The sequence below is a fragment of the Vigna radiata genome, chromosome 5 (assembly GCF_000741045.1).
Source record: "Vigna radiata var. radiata cultivar VC1973A chromosome 5, Vradiata_ver6, whole genome shotgun sequence".
Taxonomy (NCBI): Eukaryota; Viridiplantae; Streptophyta; class Magnoliopsida; order Fabales; family Fabaceae; genus Vigna; species Vigna radiata.
In genome coordinates this window covers 32,847,314-32,860,236 of record NC_028355.1, presented here as the reverse complement: position 1 = coordinate 32,860,236, position 12,923 = coordinate 32,847,314, and the positions used below count along the sequence as shown (strand labels likewise).

The window sequence follows — 12,923 nt, the reverse complement described above, 5'->3', positions numbered from 1 at the left end:
CAATGAAAATCTATGAAGGGGAGAAGATTAAGGAAATCAACAAATTAAATAGAAAATAAGTTAATATATATAAGAGAAAGAAATAGATAATAAAAGGTGTAGAGAAGAAAAAGAGAAACGTAGAGTAGAAATAAAGGAAGAGAGAAAAAGTGATATTGTAATTTTATTTTTTATCATTGATACATTTGGAGTGAAATCTAAAAAGTTTTATTTTGAGTGTCATTGTTCCGTATTTATATTTTTCTCACAAATCTGATTAAGAGAAATTCTGCTGAATTTCCTGACAGCTCTGCCTTCCACAATGTCGGTCAAAGCATCAACAACCTGTAGTAACAAATATGAAGTCAAGTAAAATAAAAGAGCATCACCTTAGAATTTGCTCATAGATTTTATCAAGTTGAGCATGAATGTTAGGAAAAACAATACATGATTGTTTTTCATTTAATCTAGCACTGTCTCTAACATATTCTTTACTACTGGATATGTCTTCAAAGCTATAAGTAATATAAAAAGAAGACAATTTCCAAAACTGTAGCCTACCTGAATCATATTTAGTCTCCTTTGAGGGTCTCTGCTTAGACATTTCTCAGCTATTCGAACCATCCAAAATAGTTGACGGACATCATGAGATATAATGATTCTTTCATCAATTAAATGTGCATAGTTCCTCTCTTTTAAAAGTGGTTTTGCCTGCAAGAAATTTTCTTTTGGATATTAATTGACAAACTAAATAGGATATTTTCTCTCACAAATCCGATTAAGTGAAATTCTCCTAAATTTTCCAACAGAAATGACACTCAGTTTATGCATCAAGCTTTACACTATTCACTTATATGATTCTTACCCATTCCACCAGACTTCTAGCCCCAAGTCGTTTGTCTATGGCCCTCATTCCAGTTATTAACTGTAGTAGAACCACCCCAAAGGAATACACATCTGTTTTTATTGACACTTTACCAAATTCTGCATATTCTGGTGCCATATAACCCGTATTCCCAACACATTCTGTAGAGTATGAGGAGTCTTCAATCACAGTTCTAGCCAAACCAAAATCGCCTAGCTGATAAAACAAAAAATAGTTCGTTAGTCAAACTTGATGAGGTGAAGCATCTCTTGGCTGTGGAACCAAATTGCAGTGAACTATAAGAGCTTATTAAATGATCACTCATCATTACAATATAGCAAATAAAATTCGTATATATATATAGGAATCTACTGTTTCTAATAATCCATTATAAATGAAAGCCTAAATGGTAGAGAGTAGATGCTGCAATATTGCAAAGGAAGAAGCATTGCTAATAAAATAAATTAGTTATTCATTCTTTTGATGACCATGTAATATGCATGCATGTATTTTGTTTTATGTAATTGATATATATCATAAAGTATTGACTGTGCATATTGTTACCAATGCATTATAATCATGTGTAAGAAGAATGTTGTTTGTCGTCAGATCTCTGTGTATTATGTTATTCTCATGCAGGTATAGCAGTCCTTTGGCAGCACCATCAGCTACTTTCACCCTGTCTGGCCAATCAAGAAGTGTACGAGAATGTTCTGCACAGTAAGAAACCGAGGTTAGTATCCCTTCATTTTAATATCAATAAATGCACGCACTCATAATCTATACAAGTTTGGTTTGATTTATGTCATACGAGATAAATGTTGGTCCAATGAAGCATTGCAGACATATTCATACACAAGAAGTCTATTAATCCCTTCTGAGCATGATCCTAACAGCCTGACCACATTCTCATGCATTGCTTTGCTGAGAACATCAACTTCAGACTTGAATTCCTTCTCTCCCTTTTGGTTAGCGTACGTGTGTTGCTTGACAGCAATCTTTTGTCCAGACAACTCCCCTTTATAGACAGAACCAAACCCTCCTTCTGATATATAGTTCTTAGGGGAAAACCCTTGTGTGGCTGCACACAACTCAGCATATGAGAACTCTTTTTTTCTGTTCCTTTCAAACTGTGGTCTTCTGTTATTGCAAACAGAGCAAACAGGTTTTGCAGCCCTTTGGTGTGCTTCATGGCAGCTCATGTGCTGTTTTTCTTGTTTAACTTGTGTTTGTGGATTAGACATTTTTGTTTGACTTGTCCCTTCAGCATAGAGAATGAGAATGCACAGATGATAAGATAGAAAAATTGAGTGGTTTTAACATTTGTTATATAACAGTCTTAAAATATTATAACTATGTAGTTTACATTTAAAATTCTCCCTAGTCATGATACTTGGTGTTGTCTATGTGATATTTAGGATTGAAATGTTTTAACTTTCGAAAAAGTCTAAAAGTAGCATTGTTGTTGAAGACACTGTTTGAGAATTCAAGATAGGCTTTGGACATTAATGGAATAACAATGTGCGAGAAATTAACGTTTCTGAATCACAACTTGTAGGCTTTATAATATATATATAATTTTACGAGAACTTCAACAAATTTTAACCAATAAAATAATAGTGTGTTAAAGAAAGTGTGATCTTATCACTTTTATTTGATATGTTTAGTATTAGTTTTGGGAAACTTTAAATATAGATAATTTATTGGAAAATGAAACATTTAATATTTATAAACACACTTCCATGTTATGATCAATTGTACCAGTTTCATTTTCCATCAACATATCAGTCCAAATATGAAGTTGAGAGAGAACAATGCATAGAAGTTTACATAAGGTAAATACAACTCTAATACCATTAGAATATAGTGAAATAGTTAAAAATTTCATTATGTTGTAGTAATATTCAAAACTCGGTGAAAATAATAGACAATGTCAATATAAATCGAAATATCGTACTAAAAGTCCTCAACATTATTTATTTAAAGAAATAAAGTTTGAAAGCTCTGAAAATAATTCCACACTCGCCTCTGAATCTACACCACATCAACATCATCAACAATATCCTCTGTAATAACATCATCTGCTTCTGTATAAATACAATTATCATAGATGGAAACCATCACCATGAATGCAAGGTTGAGCTAACAACATCAACATCCAAAAACACATATAATAATACAATTATTATAAAACAATTATCTAATAATATATAAGCTCATAACATCAATCCATTTCGTAACACAAAACACATTGTTAATCAAAACTCTTATCTAGATAAACCATATCACTACCACCAACCACTATCGCTATATGTCATCTTCTGTACTCCAGCACACACAACTAGTTCACCAAAATTAGGCCTACGTACCAACCTAAGACTTTTCCGTTACCAAAACGGGGCCCACACACTAACGCAGGTCTTACCTGTTCATTAAAATAGAACCCACACACCAATAGGGGATTTTCCTGTTCACCAAAATAAAGCCTACTCACCAAGGCAAGGATTTTCTTGCATCACGACTAAAGAGTATACGTAAGATGACATACAATTCACTATCTCAAACACATCAACATGGTTTATCATACAACAGTATGGAGAAACAATTCAACCAACATTACAAACACTTCAAACAACTTGGCACACACATATAATGACTTGGCAATCACATCACACAACTTGAAAAGTAATTTACACAGTTCGATCTCACCTAGACCAGCTCGACAAAGTGCTTAAAGAGCTCGGCCAACACCATAGACAACTCGTCCAGGTGCTAAAATCCCCAAGCTGACCTAAACTACAATCAATTTTTTTCCAAAACTCCAAAATCGAGGTCCCTAAACAACACGGCCATACAACTCAGCCAAAATACAAACAATTCAAACAAAACCTAAAACAACTCGACCAACCTCACAAGGAGGTCGGCCAACAAAATCCTCTAAAACGATCCTAAGAACGTCTAAATCTGAGCTCCAGATTCTTGCAACTGAGGTATATAACATCTCATACCTAGACAACCCGACGAGCTCGGCCAAATACTTCGACTAGCCCGGCCATAACTCAGCTAGCTCGATTTCACACCCTATTTCCCCCACAATAGACTAGCAAGGCATCGAAACATGGAAACACACCAAGTACTCATCAATACAATCATAAAACATAATTATAGCAACATAGGAAGCATTGAAATCAACTATAGTAATGCATATAAGTCGAGCATCCCTTAAACACCATAACCTCATGTAAAACAACCCTATAGAACTCTGCATAGTCTATTAACAACATGGTCTAAGCATATATCAACATGGCATTACACATACATAACCCGACAATCCCATAACACATGGTATACTAACCCTATAGCAACTCGACATAACCCAATACCACCCCTACATAACGCAGTCTTGGAAAACAATAATTCAATAAAATCATATGATACATAAAATCATGCCTCTTGTTCATGAAACAAGTAAAAACCCTAAAATCCTTAAACCATTCATAATAATTTACGAATACAAGGATGAACAAAACACATGCAACACAATGACATTGGGTTAAAACAATTAACATGACTCACATGATACATACCATCACCTTCACAACACAAACACCAAACAAAAGGAAGATACACTCACACATAATTTCTAAAACATAGACATTGAAGACTAGCTCCCCTTACCTTTATTTCAAACAACCATTATCCGTACTCAACCTTCAACACTTTCAACTTCTAGACCTTGGCATGACAAACTCGAAACCCTCTTTCTCTCTCTCTGAAAATTCTCTCAAGGTGACTAGGTTTTTTAATTATGAGGTTAACCCTCATTAATTTAGATTTATATCCCTAAACTATGCCTCACTTAGCTCTCCAACATCATAACAAAATTAACAATCATTTATACAATATTACATGCATTCACCCAACACATTTAAACTATGGTAAATTCATACAAATATTACTTATAATTATTTCTAACACAAAACAACCACTTTAATAAGTGGAAACTTTATTCATCTCAAGGAACTAAACTGAAATATTGTCCCTTATTTCAGCTATATAATATGCCTAGCATCTAGAAATTGAGCTACCCCCATTGGATTTTGATATTTCTATTGCTTCACCACCACTAGTTGACTCATCATGAAAATTATGCGAGCTTGAGCTACTTAGAGAGACGCTCTGAATTGGAGGAGATGGTGGCTGTCTTAAATTCATGTGCATCATCTGACTTGTGCTATTACTATCTATGAATTCTGAACAGTGAGTTGGTGATTCATCTTCGCACTTGAAGGATTCCTTCATTTCATCTTCAGATTCATCAGAGTCTGATGCACTATAAATCGAATATGACCTTGCTGGGGAGTAATCTCTTAAGATGCTGTCACATGTTCTGCCTTCCACAATGTCAGTCAAAGCATCAACAACCTGTAGTAACAAATATGAAGTCAAGTATAAGAAAAAAGCATCACCTTAGAATCTGCTCATGCATTTTATCAAGTTGATCATGAATGTTAGGAAAAACAATATATGATTGTTTTTCATTTAATCTAGCACTGTCACTAACATATTCTTTACTACTGGATATGTCCAAATTTTTTCAAAGCTATAAGTAATATAAAAAGAAGACAATTTCCAAAATTGTAGCCTACCTGAATCATATTTAGTCTCCTTTGAGGCTCTCTGCTTAGACATTTCTCAGCTATTCGAACCATCCAAAATAGTTGATGGACATCATGAGCCTTAATGATTCTTTCATCAATTAAATCTGGATAGTTCCTCTCTTTTAAAAGTGGCCTTGCCTGCAAGAAATTTTCTTTTGGATATTAATTGACAAACTTACTAGGATTACTTAGTTATGTCTATTTATCAGAGTGTTGGAGTTAAAACTTATAAATCAGGCCCAACACTTCTATAATAAAAAGAACATTATCAATAGTAGTTGATTGTGTTCATGTACTTAAAGGTCAACTGAAAAAAATATAAATTAGAATAACTGAACTACCGATTCTGCCTAAATAGTGTCTTAAATGATTGTAAAAAAAGATTCAAAAGGGACTAAGATTTTAGTATATCAGTGAAATTTATTTGAACCATTTTGATGCTTTGATGAGCTGAGGTAGTACTAGAAAATTAAGTTAATTTGAAATTTCATAGCCTTTAGATTGTTACCCATCCCACAAGACTTCTTCCTCCAAGTCTTTTATCTGTAGTTCTCATTCCTGTTATTAGCTGCAGTAGAACCACTCCAAAAGAGTATACATCTGTTTTGCTAGACACTTTCCCATGTTCTGCATATTCTGGTGCCAAGTACCCCAAAGTTCCAACAACTTCAGTTGAGTGTATCGAGTCTTCATTTTGACTTCTTGCTAATCCAAAGTCTCCTATCTAAAAATCCACCAGGAAAGAAAAATGTCAGTTTCAATCAAGCTCAGTTTCTTAATGGAATTAACAGTGAGCTTATACAGTGCTCTCAGGCTATCATATCATTTTGCTTTCTCATTTGCACAATTGCATTAAGTACTTCCTATAAGTCTTCATTCTTAAATGTTTCACCATTTCAACAATTGAACACTGTCAATCCTACAAAGCAGTCCTGGATGCATCATTGATATTTGCAAATTTGAATATATGTCATTTAGCTAGCATCATACGAGTGAAATATGTGTGGATTCAGGACTTGGTGTATTACCAATGGATGATGATCATGTGTTATAAGGATATTATTTGGTCTCACATCTCTGTGTATCATTTTATTCTTGTGTAAGTATAGTAAGCCTTTGGCAGCTCCAATTGCTATATTGATCCTATCTTCCCAACTAAGAGGTGACCGAGAATGTTCTACATCAATTTAACAAAAGTTAGTCTCTTATAAGCTGCTGTATCAAGAAGAACATAAGAAGAAACAAAAATATACTAAAGTGAAATCCTGATTTCTTACCTGATAGATGTTGGTCAAGTGAACCATTGCAAACATATTCATACACAAGAAGCCTATTAGTTCCTTCTGAGCATGAACCTAGCAGCACAACCACATTCTCATGTCTTGCTTTGCTAAGTAAATTCACTTCAGACTTAAACTCCTTCTCTCCTTGGAAACCTGCATTTTTATGTTGCTTAACAGCAATCTTCATTCCATTAAGCAGTCCTTTGTAGACAGATCCGAATCCTCCTTCTGAGAGAAAGTTATTGGGAGAAAATCCTTTTGTAGCAGCAAAGAGCTCTGCATAAGTGAAATCTATCTGCAATCCAACTTTTGGTCGTCGATTATTGCACACTGAACAAAGTGGATTTGTAAATTCTTCCTCCATATGAGATTTTTCATTATTTCTACCGTGTTTCTCTTTTTTATCTACTTCCGATTGGTTCATTTCTTCATTCTCTGAAATGTGAAATAGTGATCGGTTCCCTGCTGTTTCTTGTTCTATATTTGAATAGAAATTTCCCTCTTGGTGTTGATGGCCATATCGGAAGCTTCCAAAACTAGAATTGGAGACTTCTGTACTCCACTGACTTGAGGCTCCAGTTGATGTCAACATATCACTTGATGAAGACCTGCACACTGCTTGATGTAACATTGATCACGGTCAGGTGTACAATTTAATCATCAAAAAGAGATGTATAGGATTTGAGTAGTACCACACATCATTGAATTAGTGGAGATTGTACTCAAGTTCTTAGCTGTTTTATTTAGCAGTGAATGTAGCAAACGTTTGTTAATGTGACTAACTATTACCTCAACAAGAACTCAACAATGATAAACTTGCACCATAATTTTTGTTTGCATGATTCTTGAGTAAAAATTGAGAATCTTCACTATGTGAAATGGAAGTAGATAGTGTTGTTGATTGAGCAAAAGACTATCTATTCAAAGTTAACATATATTTACCATCTTTCTTTAATTATCATAAAGCGTTTGACCACTATTGGATATATTTGCAGTTTTTTGACAGATAGGGTATGGAAGAACACCAGGATTCCTTGTGTTTATGGCAAGGATTTTCACTATAAGACAAGACTGACCACCTACAAGATTCAAGTAAATATTTACTAAGTTATCATTGAATCTTCATGACTTTTCTATAGATTTTAGAAGTGATGAAAATTGGTCCAGTCAACACCAAAATGGAAAGATATTATTACAACAAATCTAATTAGAAGTTTTTGACATTATAGGTGGGGTTTTGCAGATATTTCTGTATGAGGTTTGTTATGCTTTCCAATTTGTTGCTACTATGTTTTAGGAAATAGAGGGGAAAAACATAACCTGTCTATGACAATATAGAAATATTAATCTGTATATTTAGACAGTATTGTTATACCAAAAAAAATACTCACTCTGAAGAGAACGTTCTTCCTCTTCACTTCCTGGAAACATTTCTTTATAGCTTACATTTTCTTGCCTGTCAACAAGTGATTTGGTGCTGGATGTTGATTTTGGATCTTTCAACCTCTCAATTGAATTGTCACTTGTTATCCTATACATGCCACAAGGATGCCGGCGCATGAAATACTTCATATCTTTGTGGATCTGTCTGCAGTGAGGCAAAATGCTATAACTTCAACACAGTTTATATGGATAGTTTGATTGCATAAGTGGTCTATGGATAGTTTGATATCATAAGCTAGTTTCTGTTTTTGTTAGAGAAACCATTTATCCTTAACAGTGGCCTTAAATTAACAGTTGTGCAAGGTTCAGCTTAAATAAATCTGCATAACTAAGTTCTGAAAAGATGAAAAATAATGAAAGATCCTATATTTTAGCCCTAGACATCATCTTTTTCTGCTCAGAATGGGATTTTTTTTTTCTACATTTTGTGTTTGTTCTCTAAACATGTTCAATTCCCTCTTAAGTTTGTTGTAGAGCTAGAAAAAACGATATGCAGCATACCTAAATAAAATCAAACTTGTGGCCCGAAAATCCTTGGCAGCAGTAGAGGCAACCTCTGCAGTAGGGCCTACAAGCACTTCAACTTGGAATCCAATCTGTGAAACATCATTCCAAAGAAAAGTTTCATTAACCATTTTCTCCTTAAACACTGTAAAGGTCTGTTTAGTTTATCCGCAAGATCGTTATCTATACAAGGGAACATGTATAAAACATTCATATTGATGTTAATAAACCACAAAATATGTATACATTTTCTGTTCTACTTCTTTTCAAATCCCTTTTCTAACTGTGTTAAGTGTTAGCTATACTTATTTGATATTTCAGTAATGTATGTTAAGTATATGGATTGTGCTAACCTCATTCAATTTACAGTAGTTGGAAATCTCCTTGATGTTCTCGTTCATGAGATATTCTTTCTTTTTTTTGGTATGCCATTTTCCAATTATTTTCTGGTTTGTTGAAATCATCATTGAACTGGAATCAACTCTGACCATGTAACCCACTAAAGAGAAGAAAGGTGAAAAAGAAGTCAGCAACATCAATTACAATTAGTAAGTAAAATGGCTTATTCAAAATTTGACTTTTCTTTATGTATTTTATTTCATATCCTTGTTTCCCTCTCCTCTTTGTAAGATTAATGACCCCTTTGGTTAGAAGAAAAGAAAAGAAGAGAAATAAAATAGACAAAAATAGAAAAGGTGAATGGAAATAGCTGTGAAGTAGATTAAAAATAAGAGTGAAAATCAACTTTTATCTCTCTCATTTCTGAAAACTGTGAGAGTTTTAAGAGAAACTGAACAAAATAAGTGAAGTTCTGAACAAAATAGCTGTCAAGGTTTTAAGTGAAATACTTAACAAATGGAATGAAATCAAATCAGTGATATAGGTAAATTATGGATCTATATAAAGGGGAGAATCCAATCCAGAGAAAACACTAATAAAATCTGAGTCCAATCTACATAAGAAATCGACATCACTTTTAACCTTAAACTATGGGTTTATGGGTCTTGATTCTTATATAGTACTCAACTTTCTCGTTTTTACTCAATATGAAACTTAAAATCACATATGCATTTTCAATAGTAAAACATGGTATGAAAACAAAGTATGGATCCTACAACTTTTGGTCTCTCTAATTTCTTTCCTTTTCCAAATCTTTTCTTTAACTTTCTACTTTCCTTAAACCAAATAAGGCAAGGGACAAAGAAATTATAGTGAATTCTTACTAGGCTTTCTTGGAAGAAAAGAAAACATACTGGGACTGCTAATCCAATCAAGGATAGCAACAATTATAAGCTGATCTCCAGCTTTAACTGAAAACTTTTCCAGGGCTCCAAGGATAGCTTTTGAACTAACATCTCTTGATGCATCTTGGATCACCACTACCCTCTGAGTTTCTGCACTCATCGATTTTCTGCTTCAAAGACCTCCTCTTGAAGTTTCCAACAAGTTTTTAGACACACAAAAAAAGGTGTGTAGAAATTTTATGTGGAGCTGTACAATTCCTAGACCAGAGGATTTAACACTAAATGCCTAGCATTGCTTCAAACTTTTACCAAATATTTCTTATATATGAAACAGTGAAAAGAAAATCATCAGCTACTAACTATAAGGGACTGATATTATATATACACAACAAGGATTTAACATATTAGAACAAACATAGTCAAGAAAACAAAGGATTTTAGGAAAACTATAAAGGAACATATTTGTATACTGTAATTCTATCAAAACATTAATAATAGGGACCTCTGAGATCAAACACATTGAATATCAAATTCTCCAAACTTATTCTTTCTCTGACACATGTTGATACTTATAGAGAAGTGAGTTAAAACAAAATTCAAGAGGATAAGGGTGGTGATGGATGCATCAGAGCTCAAGAGAGTGTTAGCAGTAGCAGAGAATATTATCAGCATATCCATTCAAAGGGCCCTGAATCATTTTCCAATTAATGAGAAACAAGGAGAATTTATTAGCATAATTTGAGAATATTATATTCTTTTTCCTTTACTTTTATGTTTCATTCATTGAAGAATTTTTGTACACATTGCTGGACTCAAAAACAGGAAGAAAGAACTTAGAATGTGGTGGATTAACCTATGCAACATTGTTGGCAAGAGATTTGTTTATTATTGCAGGTTCTGTCTCTGAGTACAGAGTGTTGAGACTTTGCACGTGTAAGAGCTGGACAAGGCAAAGTAATTCATTAAAAATTGCATGAACAGAATTATTATATAGCTGGTTGTTGTGTGATTAGGTCATCATCATGTCCTGACATCTTCTTGTGCTCTTGATTGAAGACACAGACCAATTCGGCATGGACACTATCATTTCATACTCTATTTTAAGGTTTCATTATGCTTCAGTCTTCAAAATTCAGAATGGATTCTATTTTAATTTCTTAAATTTAAAACAGGAAATTATTTTAATCTTGTAAATGAAGTTTAACACTTTAAAATTGTTGTTTAAAGATTAACAGTAATTTGATTTTTTTTTTCTGTTTTAACTGGACAAATATCATATTAATTAAATAGATAAAATATTTTGACGTGTGTATGGAAAACATCATAGAATTAGATGTAAGATGTTGATGTTTTCATGTATATGTAAATTTATTCATTTCATATGTACGTAAACCATTATCCATCCATATATTGATTAGAATATGATCACAAGAATTTAATATCTAACTAATAAAAGTGTAATTTATTATATTCATGCTGTAAAAGAATATATTACATATCAAGTAATAGTATGATGTTGACATATAGTAAATTCGTTAATTTTTTATAATAATTATTATGCTAGTCGTTCTATGAATAATTTCTGATTTGATGATATTATATATATATATATATATATATATATATATATATATATATATATATATATATATTTATATTAATTGACTATATATAAAAGTTAATCTTAATACTTAAGGATTAAATATGTTTTTAGTCCCTATATTTTGGGGCAATTTTGGTTTTAGTCCTTCTTTTAAATTAAGGTACAATTTAGTTGTTCAACTTTAGAAAACTCTGTGTTTCAAACGCGTTTCTCAGTTAACATTGAAGCAAAAACGTGTCAAATAGTGTAAACAATCCAAATGCTATAATGAAACGTGCTTGAAACAACAAATAAAGTTAAAAAAAATTGGTAAAAGAGACTAAAACCAGAGTTTCCTAAAGTTGAAGGACTAAATTGTACCTTAATTTGAAAGATGGATCAAAACCAAAATCGTCCCAAAATATAAAGACTAAAAACATATTTAACCCCTTAAAAAAAATAACCAGAAGAGTTTAATGGACACAAGTGTGAGTGCAGTTTTTTAATCCCACACACAAAGTCATACACTCACCTAAAAATTGTAAATGATGATAAAATATTTATTTATTAAAATATGATCATTCTTTGCTGAAATCATAAATTTTTGACGATTTTTACAATGCAATAGAACTTAACTATATATATATATATATATATATATATATATATATATATATATATATATATATATATATATATATATATATATATTAAATTAGATAGCTAATAACTTAAATATTTCAGTTTAATTTTTTTTATTTGTGTAACTTTCACTATTCATTTATAAGAATCATTCATCATTGAAATTTGTTGTTTTTGTTTTTACTTTAACCTGAGATTTCAATAAATTAAAATTATATACGTAAACTATTTTTAATGTTGACTTATATTCTATGTAGTGTATTAAGTTTGAAAAACCAAAACAATGTTTATTTATTTATTAGTTACATAGTCAGACGTTTAATAAATAAGTCAATACTCGGCTGAGAAAAAGAAAAAAAACATGTACTTTAAAATTCAGATAATAAAATTGAGAATTTTGTAGTAAATTTTATAAAATAAAAATTTCAGATACAAATTTACTGAATAAAAAATTTAGTGGCAAAATGTATTAAAGTTGTAAACTTACAAAATTATAAAAAGTTTATACACTCAAATTAAGCCAAAATATAATACGTATTTTATCCTTAAGTCACACTATTAAAAATTCTAACACATGATAAAATTGTCAGCTATGTATAGTTTTTAATTTTAAACAATAAAAATTCTACAAATTGAAAGTTTAAGATAAAATTATAAAAGTATACAAAGTTTATTGGTAAAATTGTTTCAATATACCTTTTTATCTTTTATTCTCTTCTC

At 31.9% G+C, this 12,923-nt stretch overlaps 2 protein-coding genes across 3 annotated transcripts; both read right to left on the bottom strand.

The window, feature by feature from the left end:
- Positions 1 to 219: 219 nt before the first annotated feature.
- Positions 220 to 2,046, bottom strand: LOC106760630 (proline-rich receptor-like protein kinase PERK8). The gene is made up of 5 exons (XM_014644048.1): positions 1,656 to 2,046; positions 1,409 to 1,557; positions 845 to 1,060; positions 541 to 690; positions 220 to 324 (listed from the first exon to the last, which is right to left on the bottom strand). The coding sequence occupies exons 1-5, from the start codon at positions 2,044 to 2,046 to the stop codon at positions 220 to 222; spliced, it is 1,011 nt and encodes a 336-aa protein (XP_014499534.1).
- Positions 2,047 to 4,766: 2,720 nt separating this feature from the next.
- On the bottom strand, positions 4,767 to 10,292 carry LOC106760629 (probable receptor-like protein kinase At3g17420). 2 transcript variants are annotated; one of them, XM_022780350.1, is made up of 9 exons: positions 9,959 to 10,292; positions 9,089 to 9,234; positions 8,733 to 8,827; positions 8,180 to 8,376; positions 6,783 to 7,403; positions 6,534 to 6,682; positions 6,014 to 6,229; positions 5,494 to 5,643; positions 4,767 to 5,269 (listed from the first exon to the last, which is right to left on the bottom strand). In XM_022780350.1, exons 1-9 carry the CDS (start codon positions 10,137 to 10,139, stop codon positions 4,910 to 4,912), a joined length of 2,115 nt encoding a protein of 704 aa, XP_022636071.1. In that variant the 5' UTR covers positions 10,140 to 10,292; the 3' UTR covers positions 4,767 to 4,909. The 2 variants fall into 2 exon arrangements, with proteins under 2 accessions (XP_022636071.1, XP_022636072.1); XM_022780351.1 differs by having other exon boundaries at positions 9,989 to 10,292.
- Between the last annotated feature and the right edge of the window lie 2,631 nt (positions 10,293 to 12,923).

What these genes read in the sequence shown, in the direction of transcription:
- LOC106760630 (XM_014644048.1), bottom strand. Translation starts at nt 2,046, where the DNA reads ATGAGCTGCCATGAAGCACACCAAAGGGCTGCAAAACCTGTTTGCTCT. An exon ending in ATTGGACCAACATTTATCTC is followed by an intron (nt 1,558 to 1,655) that starts GTATGACATAAA and finishes CTTACTGTGCAG; the next exon opens with AACATTCTCGTACACTTCTT. An exon ending in CACATGATTATAATGCATTG is followed by an intron (nt 1,061 to 1,408) that starts GTAACAATATGC and finishes TTGTTTTATCAG; the next exon opens with CTAGGCGATTTTGGTTTGGC.
- LOC106760629 (XM_022780350.1), bottom strand. Translation starts at nt 10,139, where the DNA reads ATGAGTGCAGAAACTCAGAGGGTAGTGGTGATCCAAGATGCATCAAGA. An exon ending in ACTTGACCAACATCTATCAG is followed by an intron (nt 6,683 to 6,782) that starts GTAAGAAATCAG and finishes AAATTGATGTAG; the next exon opens with AACATTCTCGGTCACCTCTT. An exon ending in CACATGATCATCATCCATTG is followed by an intron (nt 6,230 to 6,533) that starts GTAATACACCAA and finishes GTGGATTTTTAG; the next exon opens with ATAGGAGACTTTGGATTAGC.